The sequence below is a fragment of the Pogoniulus pusillus genome, chromosome 7 (genome assembly GCF_015220805.1).
Source record: "Pogoniulus pusillus isolate bPogPus1 chromosome 7, bPogPus1.pri, whole genome shotgun sequence".
Taxonomy (NCBI): Eukaryota; Metazoa; Chordata; class Aves; order Piciformes; family Lybiidae; genus Pogoniulus; species Pogoniulus pusillus.
In genome coordinates, this window is record NC_087270.1 from 5500979 (window position 1) to 5518258 (window position 17280).

The 17280-nt window shown below is 48.7% G+C and overlaps 1 protein-coding gene across 2 annotated transcripts in view; it reads left to right on the plus strand.

The window, feature by feature from the left end:
- Nucleotides 1-500: 500 nt before the first annotated feature.
- The window catches only part of TNFRSF21 (TNF receptor superfamily member 21), a 37815-nt gene continuing 21035 nt past the window's right edge, over nt 501-17280 (plus strand). Inside the window, exons 1-3 of one of the 2 annotated variants that reach the window (XM_064145751.1) lie at nt 501-662; nt 6260-6911; nt 8883-9380. In XM_064145751.1, coding sequence (XP_064001821.1) covers nt 609-662; nt 6260-6911; nt 8883-9380 — 1204 coding nt within the window. In that variant the 5' untranslated portion in view covers nt 501-608. The remainder of the gene's footprint in view (nt 663-6259; nt 6912-8882; nt 9381-17280) is intronic. The other variant, XM_064145750.1, reaches the window with a different exon arrangement.

Sequence of the window (17280 nt, forward strand, 5' to 3'; positions counted from 1 at the left end):
AGTGGAGGTCTGCTGGTGCAGAGACCCAAGGAGGCTGCGGTGCAGTCCGGGTGGAATAGGGGAGAGGTGGCATAAGGGGGAGGACAGACGATGGAGAGAGACGGTGGAATACGTGGGAGAGGAACGGGGGGGGGGGAATATGTGGTGGGGGGGATATAGGAAGAATGGAATTTGGGGTGGTAGGCGATGTGGAGGTGGAACGCGAGGACGGTGGACTGTGCGGGGGGCGGCACGCAGGGGATGCGGAGGCGGGCGCCTGGCTGCGCGGCGCTGCGCGGGGGGGCGCCCTTGCGCGCCGGTTGCGCGGCCGGGTGACGCCACAAAGGGCGCCCCGCCCCGCCGCGCCGCCTCACGTGCGCGCCGCCCTGCCGCGGCAGTGCGCAGCCGGCGGCCCCGCAGGCAGGTGGGAGCGCGGCGGGCGGCAGGGCTCCCGCCCCGCCTGGCCCCGGCCCGCCGCCATGGGCGCCTGCTCCCCTCGCCGCCGCCGCCGCCGGCCGCCGCCGGCCCCTCGCCCCGCTGCGTGAGGCAGCGCGGCTGGTCGGGCAGTGCTTTGCCCGCAGCCCCCGCTGCGCTGCGCGGCGGCCCCGGCTTCGGCTCCGGTCGCCACCATGGGGGCCGCCGCGGCGTGCCGGAACGCCGCCGCTGTCGCCGGCGCCCTCACGGTGAGTGTTTGGCGGAGATGTGTGTCGGTCCTTCCGTGCGCGTTCCGCGGGGGCAGCGCCGCCGCCCGTGCAAGATCCGCGTGTCCGCGGCGGAGGGCGGGATGTGCTGCAGTGCGGGGCTGCCCGTCCGCCCCGCCTGCCCGGCTGCGGGGTGCTGGCTGCTGCCTGCCGCGCCTGGGGCAGGTAGGCAGCCATGTATTTTGGGGAAGGTGTGCGTCTATCTGGGTGTTTTGCTGTCCCTCCTCTCCGTCACGCCGTGAAGTGTGCGAGGTTCCCCTCCGGTTTCCCTAAGGGGTGCTGTTTGCCCCAGACCCTGCGCTCCTTAGCTGGTTGCAGTATTCCCTTCTCCATCCGTTCCATCCCAGTTTTACTGCAGGCGGGCAAAGGACCGCATCCTTTCCGGAGGCTTCATCCAGGACTGTGTCGCACCTTGAGCTCTGAGCGGATCCTTGCTTCACCCCTGTGCCCTGCTGAGCACTGGACTGAGATCCGTCTGTCCCCCAACCCCAGCTGCATTTCTGGCCACTCTTTGGAAGGGAAGCAGAACTCCCTGCTGCTAGTTGCAGGCAGCATCCCTGAGTTAATACAGAAATTCTTCCCAGTGGGTTCACCTACAGTTCTATCTACCTAGGTAGAGCTCTTCCCAGTCAGTACGCTGGGGCTACATCCTGTCTTTTTGGGGAGAGACAGTAATTCGGTGTGTCAGAGACACGCTGCAGCTGCTGCGGCTGGGTTGTGTAACCAAGGAGTGCACTTGTTCTTGAACTCAAGGTGGATCTTAGAAAGCTGGTGCTGGCTTGACAGGAATCTGAATAAACCAAAAATAATATAAAGCTGGGAGAGCATTCCCCAGGAAACAGCTTCATCTCTTTGAAGGCAAAGGGTGACTTTGCGCCGTGGTGAAGCGGATGGGGTTGGTACGTGGTGCTGGCTGCTGCCCCTGAGCACTGATTTCCTGCTGGGAGAGGTGAATGCTGCTGTGTGAAGATGAGGTGCTGTTGGAGTGCTTGAGATAATGAGCTTGAGCTGGATTCCTGGAGATGAGTTGGGAATGGTAAATATAGAGGGAACAAGAAGGAAAAGAATAATATAAAGATGTAGGGAAATACAGCAGCAGTTTTGCAAAAGGAAACCAGCCTCTGAGCAAGCACACAGAAATATTGCTTGTGTATGTATGCACTCAGATTTCTGTGTGATGGTGGCATGAGCAGATGAGCTGTAAGACAGAATTCCCATTTGCTCATGAGCTGGCAGGATGCTCCTTTGGCCACCAGCCAGGGCTGTTTTGTCAGACATCTTCATCTTCAAAACCTTGGGCAATTCCTTTTGGCCTCACAAGGAGTCAGTGTTTTTCCAGCCCAATAGGAGTGTGTTCAGTCAGTAGTTGGTGAGTCTCTTACTGGTGCAGCAAACTTGTGTCTGCCCAGCCGCTTGGTTTTCAAATGGTTGCGTAAGGCTGGTTGCAGTTTTCCTTCTTTGGCGTGGGCTTTGGGCACCTGCTGGTTGCTGCAAGGTAGTTTCCACCATCTCTCTTGATGCTCTTGCCGCAAAACGATGTGATGTTGCTTTGCCTCAACTTGGGGCTTTCAGGAGCCTGAGGAATTGCATTTGCTTGGAGCAGAACTGTGGCTACTGGGGATGTTTGCAAGCTCAGGTTGGCATTGCCTATAGGAATAGCTTCTGGGTTTTCCTTCACAGGGACCAAATGTGGCCCTGCTTGGTGCTGCTCTCTTAGCACTTTTGGCTGCCCGCGTGTTGCTCTTGAGATGTGGTAGAGGGACTGCTGAGCAGGGTAAGCCCAGGACAGTTGGTTTCACAACCCCCAATCCAGCTGAAACAGCTGGTCACATTGCAGGAAGCAGAAACTTGCTTGCTCTTGGACACTCCTCATAGTCAACTTGTTTCAGAGTGAGTAACTTGATTCTTTTTACAGGGAGCGGGAAAGGAGATGGGCTCCTCCTGTCTGCAAAGTTACCGTAAAACTTCCAGACTTATTTATTTGTCTTTGGGGTTTCAATTTTGTTTTTTTCTCCTTTAATGTCACAAGTGACTTCCCGGTGCTGGCTGGCAGAGGGTGCAGCTGATCTTTGGGAAGGGTGTTGGGCTGTGGAGCCAAGGCATTGTCATGGAGCCAGCTGCCATTTCCACCAAATTCTGCTGGTTTTGCTGGGAAATGGTTCCCAGGGTATCAATTTAGTACTGTTGGTCCCTGCTTGCTTGCGGCTCTCTACTTCTGCTATTCTCTGCTGGGGTTAAGTACCCTGTATTTAGCTGGCTTTTGTTTGGTTTCTTTTCGGTTTTGCGTTTGTTTTTAATTGCTGTTGAGGTTTACTGTCACCTCTCCGTGGGGCTGGTGACAGGACAGGACCCTGTCCAGCACTATGCACAACAACAGTTAGGACTGTCTCGAGGTGTCACCCTGTTTAAGGATTCAAATGCCTCTTGATGTGCTAAGTTTGTTGTGGTGTTTTGACTCGCTGGGTCGCCAAGTGGATTTGGATTCTGAACGAGCCAGTGTGTTCTCAGCCATGTTCCCCCATGCATGTGCTCAGGAAGCTTGTGGTCCTCGTAAATATATCTATTTATTGTCCATATTGCCCATCAGTTCTCTCTTGCAGCATGCAGTTAAGAGGGTAATGGAGCTGTGGCATAGGTGTGATCACAGAGATGGATTCATCAAGCTGGGTGATGGTAAAGTGGGTTATGCCCATGTCAGCTTTGGGCTGCTGCTGGTTGAAGGATTTGTTTGCAGCCTAGCGTGAAGGTCCCCTTGTCTGAGCTGTTTCCCTTATGTGAGGAGTTGAAAGTGAGCATTCCCCAGCCTGTTCTGCTTTTCCCATACCATGAAACCTCCACTTGCTGGAATAGATGGAGGTGGCTGAGAAGCATCTTTGTTCATGTGGTGCAGGGCATTGGTGCAAAGCTGGAGATGCTCATTGGGATTGTGGCAACAGTCTCACTTCACCCTTTTGGCTTTAGGTTTCAGAGCTGCTTCTATGCTGAGCTGAGCATAAAGAACAGCACCAAAACTGCTTAACCCCAAATCTACTCCTCAGTGTTGTCTTGCACTCATTCCTCTTCTTCCCTACATTCTTACCCTATGCACTTTCTCTGGTATTGGAGTAATGAGCTGATATTCAGTAGCTAAGCAGAGCTTGCTTCCTTGCTCTTGCTGTTGTCACCAAAGCTGGGTGTATCAGCCAGAAAAGGTCTAGTTTTGTGTGCAGCAGCAGTCCTGAGGATGAGGGACCAAAGCCAGCATACACTTTTTGTTGACTGTCCTGGCTTCTGCTCCTGGCTGTCTCTTTCAGAGATGAGTGATCCCAGACACAAAATTTGAGTAGCTGAGTTTCTTTTTTAGGGAGCAGAAGTGTCAGTCTGAATAAATAGCAGATGCTTAACACTTCTTAGTCTTCCTCTGCTCAAGACTTGCTGTTGTTCTTATTGGAAGTATGTGTGCAGCTGAAGATCTAGAGATGTCCAAAGGTATCAGTACTGCTTTGATAGAGATAGGGTTCAAAACGAGAAAAAAAAACTAAGCCAAACAAAACCCAAACAGCTAGTGCTGTTGTGGTAATGAAGGTCCCACTGGCTTTAGTCACACAGCTGGGTGATGGGAAGATGCTGGAGATGAGAAAGGACAAACAAGGAGGGGGCTTGTGGCACATGCTTTATTGGGGCTGTGTGTGGGTTTCCTGCTTCATGCAGACAGGGAATTCAGAATCAGAGACAGCAAGACACAGCTCATCCTTTGCAAGGCTGGAGAGCTGCTGCCTGTACTGCCTCTCCCAATGCCCCGTCCCACTCAATGCGTGGTGCAGTTAGGAGGGCAAGTAGCAGACGACTCCCCGTGCAGCCTCGAGTGGCCGGATCCTGCTGTGTCTAGTTTGATAATTCAGAGTTGTGCCATGAAGATTGAGGGGTGGTGGCAGGTTTCCTTAGAGCCAGCTAAGCACTTTGTTAAATTATGTCTTAAGGGAGAGGAAAAACGAAGCGCATCCTGCAAGCCTTTGCTGCCTGCCGGCGCAACCGCGCTTGTTAATCCGGCGCGCTGTAATTAGCCTGGCCGCGGCAGGATCCTCGTCAGCTCCTGCGGGCTTGCCTGCTTCTGCCTGCTCTGGAATTGCCGCTTCAGGAAGAAAAAGAAATAAATACGAATGGAAGTGTTTTGTACAAATATTGAGCTGTAAATTATTTAGTAGGTGAAACAGAAATGTGCTGTGTGTTTCCAGGAAGCAAGAGACTGCACCAAAAATGACGTGATGTGGCTTGCGGCTCTGCGATGTGCCTTCTGCAGAGTCATGTTGTTGGGAGCCTTCTCTTTTTTTTTTTTCTCTTATTTTTTGCCCTTCTGATATATTCTTGCTGGCTCATAGCCCAGAGTAGGTAGCAGAAGCGAGAGATGAGAGGTTGCGTAACATAGCCAAGCAATTTATGTGCCTGGCTGTGCAGTTGGAAAGCATTAGAGTCTTCTGTCTTTTACCTTCAGCGCAGGAAAACACCTTTGGAAGTTCAAGGTGATGTTGGCTTGTTCCTCTCGCCCTCTTAACTCATCCTACAGCTGTTTGAAAATACGTTTTCAGTTGCTTTGCCTGTTGTATGAGATTGTGTCAGCCTTTCTTTTGATATGCCTTTTGTTCCTGGTGCCTTATCTCTGCTAGCATAATTGACGTGAAATCCATGAGACAGAGGTCCTGCTTGGTAGATGGAGCTTCTTTTGAAGACGAGCAGCCTCAGTGTAGAGAAATTGAGTAAATGAAGCCCTCGTGTTGGAAATAGGTAGAGATTAACAGATTTGTAGCTATCCTTTAGCCAAGACCAGACTTTTTACCTGTGTCTGATGCAATGGGGAACCGAGTTGCAGCAGAGTTCCTCTGAGAGCTTAAAAACAGTGACAGGTTTTCTTTCCTGTTGCTGATGCATTTGGCTTAAAGTGGGTTCAGATGTGGTTGGAGACTCAGAGCAGAACATCCCTTGCAGTCTCACCAAACCCCATGTTTACACAGGGTCATAAAAATCATGGAAGGGTAGAGGGGCAGCTGTTACAATTTCTCTGCTGGCCTGGATTTCATCCTGGTTGGTGTAATTTTGAAAGGTAACTATTTGAACAGGTGCAGATTACCAAATACAGAGGAGAGTTGTACAGGTCAGAGCTGCTGCCTGCATGCATTGCGTTTTTTTGGTTTGTTTTTTTGTTTTTATTGGGTCTTTTCGGGAAGTTCCTGGCTCATGCTATAGCATCTCAGCCTTGAAATGCAAAGCTGGTCTGAATTCCTCTGAGGTGGGCAGGTAGCAAAGACTGTTGAAACACAATTAGCAGTATTTACTGACCTGGCAGGGTTGCAGTGTAAATGTAGTCTCACTGCTAAGGGTGGTGTCAGGTTTAAGGAGTTATAATTGAGGCCAGTGGTGTGCTGGGGGAGTGTGTTGCTCACTGCACTGCTTCTCTTCTACCCTGACCTCGCACTCCTGGGTGTATAAACACCTTTGTGGTCCCACAGCTCTGGGCCATCCTTTGCAATCTTGCAGGGGATCTCTGGCAGAGAGAGCTCTGGTTGCATGCCACTGTTGACTAATACCTCCTGTCTGTCTTCCAGCTGCTCGTGCTCCTTGGCACCACTGATGGTCAGTCAAAGCTGACCGCTGAGCAGAATGCCATCAGCCTCCCTCCTAGCAAGTACCGCCACTTCGACCGTGCCACCAACAAAGAGCTGATCTGTGACAAATGTCCTGCAGGAACCTACGTGTCTAAACATTGCACAAAGAGTACCTTAAGAGAGTGCAGCCCTTGTCCGGATGGGACCTTTACTAAGCATGAGAACGGCATAGAGCGGTGCCACCCTTGTAGAAAACCCTGTGAACTGCCAATGATTGAGAAAACTCATTGTACTGCCTTGAACGACCGTGAGTGTGCTTGCCTGTCTGGCACGTTTCAGACAAACGATACCTGCGTCCCTTACACGGTGTGCCCGGTCGGCTGGGGTGTCCGCAAGAAAGGAACCGAGACAGAAGACGTTAGGTGCAAGCCGTGCCCTCGTGGTACCTTTTCTGATGTGCCTTCTAGCGTGATGAAGTGCAAAACATACACTGACTGCTTTGCAAAAAACATGGTGGTCATCAAGCCAGGGACGAAGGAGAGTGACAATGTCTGTGGTTCTCCAGCGTCTCTTCCCAATACATCTTTGATTTCGAGCACTGAAGTGAGTGAAGAGCCCTATGAAGTTCCACCAACTACTCATCTTCCCAAAGGTAATGCCTACCGCTGATATACAGGCACAGGTTTGGTTGTGAGATCGTATCACTGCCTCAGCCAGGGCTGGCTTTAGGCTGTTAAAGGGCAGCCTTGTCTAAAATGTGGATGATGCTTTTGATTCTTGTCCAGAAGGCAGCTCCAGAGTCCATCAGATTGCCCTCCCTTGTGCTAAATCAAGTTTAGTAATGCTTTCACTGAGAGTGCAGTAACAATTGTACTCCTGGCTGTCCTACTGTTTGGACTGGAAGGACATCATGTTCCCCAGCCACCTTGCCCATCTGTGCATTGTGCTGGTACAAATCTTTGCATTTGTGGCAAATCTGAGCAGAGTGTGGCAGGAAAACCTCAACAGCAGAGGAGCTTAGCTCCAGCAGGCATCTTTCCTGATGAATGTGCTGCTTTCCTGCCCATACTTACTCTGCTGCCTTTTTCCTCTTACTGTGCCAGCATATTGGCTTGAAAGGGAACCGTTACCCAGAAGGTGCTCCAGGACCTAGGCTGTGCCACAAATTTTATCTTTAAGTTTTCTAATAGTTGTCACTGGTGGGAAAAATGAGGTTGAATTCCTTGTTCTCTTATGTAGTTGGAAATGACACCTCATTGGAGTCTTTATTGGAGATGTTCTATGCAGGGCTGGTTCCAGTGGTCCTGAGAGACCCCATTTGAGATGGTACTCAGTACTTCTTGGGAAGCAGCCTCTTTACAGTAAATATCTCAAATGGGGCACTTTGTCAAAAAGATGCAACTTCCGATGGCCTGTGCACTTGAGCTGGTGAATGCAACAGCAAGGAGGTGCTGACAGTGGTAAACTCCCAGTGCCGCTCCTTCGTTAGGTCTCAAAGATTGTGATGACATTGGTATATCATTCAGGGAGGACAGGAGGGTGTTCCCTGGACTTTGAAATCAACAATAGACAACTAGGTAAAAGTGAAAACATTTTTTGCTGTTTGTGTTCTGGTTGGAGTGTTTTGGGTAACAGAGGCAGATCACAGAACAGTATGGTTTGAAAGAGACCTCTGGAGATCATCTATTCCAACACCCATGCTAAAGGAGGTTCACCTAGAGCAGTGGTTGCATCCAGGCAGGTTTTGAAAGTCTCCAGAGAAGGAGTCTTCACAACCTCTCTGGGCAGCCTGTTCCAGTGTACTGTCACCCTCAAAGCAAAAAAACTTTTCCTCATTTCCAGGTGCAACCTCCTGTCTTCCAGTTTGTGTTTGTTCCTTGGTCTGTCACTGGGCACCACTGAAAAGAATCTATCCCCATCCTCTTGACATACACCCTGTAGATATTGATAAGCATTGGTAAGATCCTCTCTCAGTCTTCCAGGCTAAAGATGTGATTGCACTCACTCTCTGGCTCAGCTGGCATGAGATATGATCTTCAAAAGTCAAGTTTTCAAACCAAGCTGTAGTTTTTGCTGCAAAAGCCCTTCCTCTTCTCACCAGACTTTGGTCATGCATCTGGCTGAGGTCTGAGACCTGTTGGTGGATAAGAAAACTAAAAAAAGACAGAAAGTAGCCCTTAGGAAGTAGTTTGGTTGCTTCTGTTTCTTCAGAAACCTGGTTTGTAGTTGATGCATCCCCGGTGGCTCTCGATGTGTCCTTAACAAAACCCACTGGAGATACAAAGCCTCTAAATTGTCATGCATTCCTAGCTCAAATACCACATTCCACACCTGGAGTGAAGCTAACAGATTGGCCACGAGCCTTTAATAACTTTTTTTGTACCTAATGGGCTGCCATTGGCCTTTTAACCAACAAAGGTCAATTTTACCTTGACCCTACCTCTGTAACTGTACCCATCTGCTCCCAGAGCCAAACCTCAACTTCACCTCTTCCCTTTCTTGCTGCGTGGCATTGAGTTTCTGTCTTCAGGCCAAGCAAATGCTCAGGCAGGTCTTACACGGCGATGTGATGCCATATCACGTCTCCAGTGCTGTGACACTGAACTCTCCTTTCCTTTCGCAGGGCTGAACTCTTCAGTTTCTGATGCTGTCCCCTCTCCAACGCCACGCACGCCCAGCAGCATGGCGGAGCCAGCAGGCTACTACAACGAAACTTTGGCCAACGAGACCAGTGGTGCCAGGGGGGCCTTTGCGGGCTCCAGGGCCACCAGCCAGGCACAGAGCTACCGGCATAAGCAAACCAGCCAAGCCCTGGAGAAGCAGCCATCTCTAGAGATGGTGGGGGGAGAGAAGTCCAGTGTCCCTTACAGGCCCCCCCGGCGAGGTTCACAGAACGTCCACCAGCACTTCGACATCAACGAACACTTGCCGTGGATGATTGTCCTCTTCCTGCTGCTTGTCCTGGTAGTTATTGTTGTCTGCAGTGTCAGGAAGAGCTCACGGACTCTGAAGAAGGGACCCAGGCAAGATCCTAGTGCCATTGTGGAAAAAGCTATTATGAAAAAGTCCACCACCCCCACGCAGAACAGGGAGAAATGGATCTATTACTGCAACGGACACGGTGAGCAGTAGCCCCTGGGGCTGTGGTGGGTAGCACTCTCTCTCCCAATTCTGCCTGTTGCTTTGTGGGGCTGCCCCCATGTCCAGTGACCAATTGCTTTTCAGGTTTTCTGGGTCTTGTGGCAATAACAAAGCCCATACACTGTTTCCTCAGATGTTTCTTCATCCTTAGCTTCTCTGACTTCCTGCTCACCCATGGTGTTCCCCTGCTGCTGAAGGTCACCTACTTGCCCCAGCTTCTCTCCTTCATCTTCCCACCTATCTTTAGTAGAAGCATCTCGAATGAAGGCTCTTGTTTGTTTGTGGGGTGCTTTCTTTGCTTGGTTGGTTTGGTTTTGGGGTGTTTTTTGAAGTATTTTTTCCCCCTTGCCTCTTCTGTTTCGCAGTCTCTATTTTCTGTGTGACTCAGGCGTGCATCTGGTTGTCTTTCGTTGTGTCTCTCCCTCCCCCGATCTGTTTTTGGACAGCTGAGTCATCCCCCTCACTGTTGACACGGCCTCAGTTTCAGGTTCTTAGCCCTAAATCCTGACTGCTGGCTCGTGTCCTCATTCTTCACCCATATTTGAGACAGGAATGTTTTCCTTAAAGGCTGTGTCACGGAGGCATATGGCTTCATGAGTGTCACAAGGTCTTCCTGGAGGCTCTACTTTGTAATGGTTTTTGGTTCTTTTGATGGATGACTTGCTGTCAGCGTTTTTTTATGGCACCTTAAAGATGAGCTGTTGTGGTCATTAAAATTTGTGAAAATCATTAAGTTAATGGTGATGTGAACATGACACCAAACAGCCACGATCTCCTGAGTAGGAGCATGGTTCTTCCTCTGCAAAGCTGTGGTAGCAATTTGGACCCCCCCCTTATCCTGTGTGCTGCACTGCAGGCAGCACTGACAAGCCCTTACCTGGGGTTGAGGTTGCTCAACGTCAAACATCCGTTTGCAGTTAACCTTTAGAAAAGCACATTTAATAAGGGAGGGGGCAAACAAAGAAGGGATTGAAAGAAAGATTGGAAGGTTTAAGAGAGATCAGCTCTTGATGAAAGTCATCCTTGAGCGCTTAAGTACAAAGCAAAGAAGGCTTTGAGTAGGGCATCTTCTGTCATGCAACTCCTTTCTTCCTGCTGCTGAATAGACCTACAGTTTGTTTGTCTTCATTATTGCATTTATAAAACCAGTAAGGTCTTGTTGGAATTAGTTTTGTGCTGCCTACCAGTTTCCTTTTAACTGTTTTAAAGTCTTGGGATGCAGTTTCTTCATCCTTGTTTGTGGTAACTTTGCTCAATAACCTCTGCACTCCATTGTCCCTAAAGTCTGTGGTCAGTGGTCTGCATCAGGGTTGCGGTACCTTATTAGGCAACTTTATTTGTGGTCACTACCAGAAATACTAGATGGCTTTGGCATGGGTTGATGGCCAAAAGTGATAGTTTGTTAGTGAGATTTCTCACCCTCAATCTTAATTACCAGTTGGCTTATTTTCTGACTCTTTCCTGGGTTTTGCAGCATCTTGGAGCAAGGTCTAAGTTTTTTCCAGAGTAGAGTGTGCTTGAGTGCAGGGACCAGACTAAGTTGTTTTGTGTAAGTGTAGCTCTGGTTTTGAACCTGGTGTTTCAGATCCTGTGCTGGCAAGCTGCTGTTGACAGCTGTGCTAGTTTGAAGCTAGCTAGAGTGTTTTGGTGAGAAGAATTACATTACAGGCTGTGAAAGAGAAACAGTGGTGATGTCTACTTCACTCACAGGCTTGCTGAGATGTATAAGAACAAGAATTCAAACATAGATAAGGGAGACACTCTCTGTCTGGGCCGTGGGCTGCATTTTTCTCTCTAACCTAACCTGCCATCTCACTTGCTTCCTAACCTCCCTGGCCAACGCTCCAGTCTTCTTGGCCACAATGCAATGTCTGGGGTAAGGTAGAGAGGGGTGGGAGAAGGTGGAAAGGTGGCTGGGAGCCCCTCCTGGGGACTCAGGTTTCTGGGAGGGCTGTTGTGTTTCTGTATTCCCTTTTACCTTGTATATTTCTGCATATAACTGTATATACTGTAAATATCTGCTTGTATATTGAGCTAAGCTGTAAATGTAAGCTTCATTCAGATTTCCAGAGTTGGTTGAGTCTAGTCTGGGTGATCTCCAAAGTATGTGTGGGGGGCAGGGAACACCCAAACCACAACGGCCTTTCTCCTGGATGCCATGAGCCTGCCTTTGTGGGGCAGTGCTATGTGTTTGGTCACTAAGTATGATATGGATTTTACAGAAACTACACTGTAAAAGAAGGTAGTATGGGGTGAGCAATGAGGCTGTTAGCCCATTTAGGTATAACCCCATCTTCCAGATCTTGTCATCATTTGGGGGACAGTGTCATTAACAGGTCATCCTGTGCTGTCCAAAACGAGTCATTCTGATATTCTTGGTGATCCTTTAACCGTTGAATTCAGTATGTGCATCAAACTCAAAAAGACTGGATGAGTGCCATGGTCTAGTTGATTGGATAGAGCTAGGAGATAGGTTGGACTGGATGATCTTGGAGGTCTCTTCCAACCTGGTTGATTCTGTGATTCACAAAATTACTTGCTGAGCTCCCCCCTTACCTTGGGAACAAGGGTAGCTGTAATAGCACAACCAAACTGAAGTTGTAAATTGGTATCCAACCAAGTCTCTTGGGTGTGGGGGCAAACTGCCCTGATACTCTGAGCTCCTGACTGGGCAGTTTTACACATCCTTACAGGCGTTCTTGAAATAGCCACGCTGGTTCCGTGTTAGTGTGGGTGCTTTGTGACTTCCTCCTGCCACTTCATGTCCTTAGTTGCACTTTGTGCAATGAAGGCAGACAAACGAGCACAAACCAATTAATGCTTTGTCTTGCTTTTTGTGCAGCTCTGATCTTGCCTAAATCACGTTGTGTTAGCTGAAAGGGCCTTGCTCATTAGTTCTTACTTGGTGGTGGTTCTCTCTCCTGTCTGATATGGAAATTACTCTCCTCCCAGTAGTGTATAAATCCCTCTTTGTTTTTCCTATTGAAGTGTCTACCTCTTACAACTGTTTACTTGAAATGAGAGAAGATGTAGTGTCATAGAGGAGATGACCTTTTATTTAATAACTGGCTGTGCAGCTAAGATGCACTGCAGAGCTGTGCTGTTATGGCTTAGCTTTCTGCTGCTCCAGCAGTGTTTGTACCCAAATCATGCTTCAATGTGAAACAGCCATTTTAAACGAGAGTGATTGGTTCTATGAATACAGCCAGAAACAAACTTCAGGCTGTTGCAGAAAGGAAATCTCTCCTCTCTTGTGTTTCTGGTGCAGATCCCTCTGTGGTAGGCAACCAGAGCAAAACATTCATACTGTGAAAACTACAGCTGCTTCCCAGGTTGTCAGGTGCTAGCCTGGTTTGTGGTTGGTCTAGAGGTGTGGAGGGCAAGCAATTAGGTTTATATAATCTTCTGGATGCTGAAGACCCAGGATCAGGATGCTGGCAGCACACCCACATTCATATGACCTCCCCACCTGTATGTTGGCTGGCCAAGCTAACAAGGGGTTGGGACATGTTTATTGCTGGGGCGAAGTCTGTGTACGTAGCCGTTGCGCACAATCTGCCCCCGCTTCTTCCAAGTTTACCTTCTCTCCCTAATCCTTTCAGTAAACAGCTTTAACCTTTGAAAGGGAAGACTGAGTCTGACGTAGGCACTGCAACCTCTGCTTGGAAGAACTGTGCTTGGGTGGCTGCCCGAGCACTCCTCAAGCATCCATTGGTGCTTGACTGGCTTTGCCAGTTTGAAGGACTTTATTTCTGATAGGTTCAAGCCCGTCAGTTCTGGGTGAAGCACAGTCAGGGTGGCACTAGCAGTGCTTTGTGCCTGAGAAGACATAACAGTGTGATTTGGCTTCTTCTCAAAAGAGGAAAATTTTAGCATGGAAGCAGTGGCTCAACCTCATACCTGTTCTTAAGGGTACTTGGTGCACTGAATTGCTTTAAGTGTGCAGTCCTGAGCACCTCAATCCTGAGGTTGTCACAAGGCATTTCATTTGTCCTCATCTCCCTGTGAACTGGTATCTATACACTGTGCTCTCACTGGTCATAACACATGCCTTAAATAACAGCCCGAGCCTAAAAATAGCAGTAGCTTGGGAGGCTGGTGTTAAAACTAGACCTGTGTCCTTAATGTGGACGTGTTCCAGCCAAGACGGCAAATGCCAATGATTCTCACTGGATTAAATGGTTCAGAGGTCTAGGAACAGCTTGCAATGACTAACAAGCTGAGTTAGCAGCCAGCCTACCTTCACCTGTGTCCTTGTGCTTGTCCTCACAACAGGGGCTCTTCCAAGAGCCCTAAGGTCTCACCTACATGAGATCAAGAAGGTAGAGCAACACTAATGGGGCAGCTGTGGTTGGAGAAACTGTACCTCTGCCTGCTGCAGCTGTTGTAGCCCAGCAGATGGGAATCCAAAGGGGGAAAAAGAGTTTGCCAAAAATTTCCAAAGAGATTGTCAGCATAGTGCCTGAGCGATGTGGGTACAGGGCTGATGGAGCTCTGGTTTTAACCTTGAATGACTGCTTGATTTTAGGAGATAAAAACTAGCCCACACAGTGGAAGCACTTTAAACACTTCCTTTATTTTGGCAAATAGTCATTTTTTTTCCCAACTATTTCCAAAGGCAAGGAATTCTACTTGCAGAAACATTTCAGTAACAAATTGAGAATTGAAGCCTGTCTCCTGAATGCCTTATATCTGCCATCAGCCTAGGCCAAACATGAGCCATCTTGCAGAAGTTGCTGCTAGTGTTGCCTTTTGCCCGTTGCTACTTAGTGGATGAAGTCAAAGACCACGTGAAATAGGAAGGTTTGGGGCAAAACCTGGTTATAGAAGGTGCTACCTGAAATGATGTGCCAGGAGGCAAAAAGAGTTTGGTGATTTCCTGTTTATTTTTCTCCTGAGTTGAAAGACTGAAGAACAGCTCTTTCCAGCAGTAGCCTGGTATGAGATGCCACTTCCCATTTGTTTTTCTTAAAGTCTTATAATTGCACATTATTGCAGTGGGTGGTAAGACTGAAGCCAGGAAACTGCTGGTTAAGCAATCAGAGGAATAAACTGTTCTGCAAATGCTGTTTGCAGCCAAGACGGAGCTGCGGCTTGACTGCAGGTAGAAGAGCATATGCTGAATATTACTCAGGATCAGAGTGGCAAGGTGAGGGTTTATGGTGAGAAGATAAGTGTCAGGATTTGGGAGTCTTGGATGTTCAGTTGTCAGGCTGCCCAGTTGTCAGCATGTTGGGAGGCAGGATCGTTTTGATTGGTGATTTGTAGGGAATAGTCCATGGCTTACAGCTAGTTGCTGTAGGACTAGAGTTAGGATTGAATTTGGTCTGCTCCCAAGGAAGTCGTTGAGAGTCTTGAAGGATCACATCCTTCTATCTTGGAGAGCCTCGCACTGACTGCAACTCTGAAGCATCCCTATGTGAATGTAACTGGTTGATCTCTTGGCAGTGTGCATTGGGTCATCTGGGTCATTGCAGGCTTGTCCTCATGTAGAATCAGCTACTCATTTATGGCTCGTGTTACAAGATGCTTATCAGAGTAAAATTACTTGATTCTTTTAGAGAGACAGCATACCGACTAAAAAATCCACACATAACTAAGCTCTCCTATTGATCGATCACCTAATGAGAGGGAGCAAGTGCATGGAAACAACTCAGCAGAGGATACTCTTAAGCCTGGTGTCACTCTCTTACCCTAAATGAGGAAACCCAGCTGCAGGGATGTTACTCACAGGTCTAGAGGGATCAGCGCTTTCATGGGTAAATGAGGTGAAAGCCACTTAGTGTAATGGTTTTGTTTTGTAGAGAGTTTTCTCTTTGATCTGCTCCTGAAGGAGGAGTCACAACTTGGTGGCAAGAGCATCATGCTGGGAGGCAGGATATGGTTGGAAGATTTGCTGTGGAAATGCATACTTGAGGATTGTCTCTTCTGCATGTCTGCAGAGCGTGGGGTGAAAAGCTTTAAGCTGTGGTGAACTGGTGGGTTTGTGCCCAGACTACAGATAGGATAGAGCTGGCTAGCAGCGTTTTGTGAGGGCAGGTGTGCCCACTGCTGTTAATACCATTTGGTAATTGTGGTTACACCTGGAGAGGAGCGGCCCTGGCTTGTGTGCAGATCCTAATGTGACTTTCACAGGTAGAGCATGGGATGAGGAATTACTGTCTATCCACTTGCCAGAATGGAGGGTTGAAAAATGTTTCATTTGTAGTTTTTTTGTCAAAGCAATTTCTCTTTAGGCAACTGCAGCTTAATGATCTGCAGACAACTGCTGGTTCTCTAATGCTACCTTATCCACCTCTGCAAAGTGAGACCCAGGCAGAAATGGAGCTTGTGGAATTGGAAGGGGTAGCTATGAGCTGGGCACCATGATAAATATGGATGCTGTGGTACTGCTGAACCTTAAAACAGGAATGGTCACTCACTGGAGCTGGTTCAGCTGTGTAGGAACTCTGTGTTTCATGCCATGTTTGCTCCAACATGGACATGAGTGCTTCAGAGTGGGATGAAACAACTCTTCATCTGCACTGCAAACCCTCTGGTATGAGAGCTGAGTGACCTATGATTAGTTTGAGACAGCTCAACTTAAAACTTTGCTCAGGTTTACCCCAAACTCCTCCTTGACCTTTTGGAGAATTGTGGTAGCGAAAAGATGTATGCAGGAGCTGACCAAGGCTTCATGGTAAAAGGGAGCCTTGGAAAACACAAATGAGGAACTCTGCTTAGAGAGGAAACCTAATCTTGTGCACATTTATCCCATCTTTTGCCCTCTGTTCAGCACTGGTGAGGTCAGATCTGGAACACTGTGTGCTGTGCGAGGCTCCCCAATACAAGAGCCAATATGGGCATACTGGGGAGTCCAGTGAGGGGTCACTAAGACAGTGGAGAGGTTGGAGCACGTCTCTTGTTAAGGGAAGTCTGAGTGCTAGGACTGTTTAGCTTGATGAAGAGAAGGCTCAGGGGATCATGCGAGGAGGACAGAGACAGTGGGCACACTAAACACAGGAGGTGCCATCTGAACATCAGGAAACACTTTCTAACTCTGAAGGTGATCAAGCACTGGTAGAGGTTGCCCAGGGGGGTTATAGAGTCTCCATCCTTGGAGGTAGATACTCAGAAGTCACCTCCAAGGATGTGGTTCTGAACAGCTTGCTCTAGGTGGCCTGGTTTGAGCAGGGAGATTTCAAAGGTCTCTTCCAGCCTCAACTGTGCTGGCATTCAGAGATCTTGCTCCTCAGCCTTGCTGCATTAGCACTTCACTGTGCTGCTTGATCACTTTGTGTTGCTACATGAGCTGTCTATCCATAACATGTGCAGAGCTGTGCAGAGGTGCCCTTGGAAGCTGGTATGTTTGCTCCCAAATCTGCTTAAAAAGGGGGAAAAAAAAAGATGCCAAACTGTCCCACGTTCAAAATTCCTGGGTGGGCCCCTGGATTAATTTAATAAGGGATTTGTGCCTGCCTGTTAAGGTGTAGGGCTGAGTGTTGGAGGCAGGGCAGCTCTGTAGGGAGAGGAAGGTTGTCCTTGTAGAGGAACACACCAAGCCTGGGGTGTTTTATTTTTTGCCAAAAACCCAGCATGGGTTTCTGTGCTGACAGCTATGATTTCTCACATTGGTAAGGCTCTCTCACACAGCTCCTCAAATAACAAGGCAGACTTATTTTCCTCACTTGCCAAGCCTGTCTGAAGTGGCGGGGGGGGGGGGGAACAGAGGAGGCAAATTTAATCCTCAGGTTGGCATCTGCGGGTGTCTGGATATTTATATGACTCTGGCTGTGGCAGTGTGCTTGCTCAGGGTTACCAGCTGTCTGAGGGGGTTAGAATGAAGATTAACTCTGCAAAAGCTGTTTAAAATTTAATAATTACATAAAATACTTATGCTG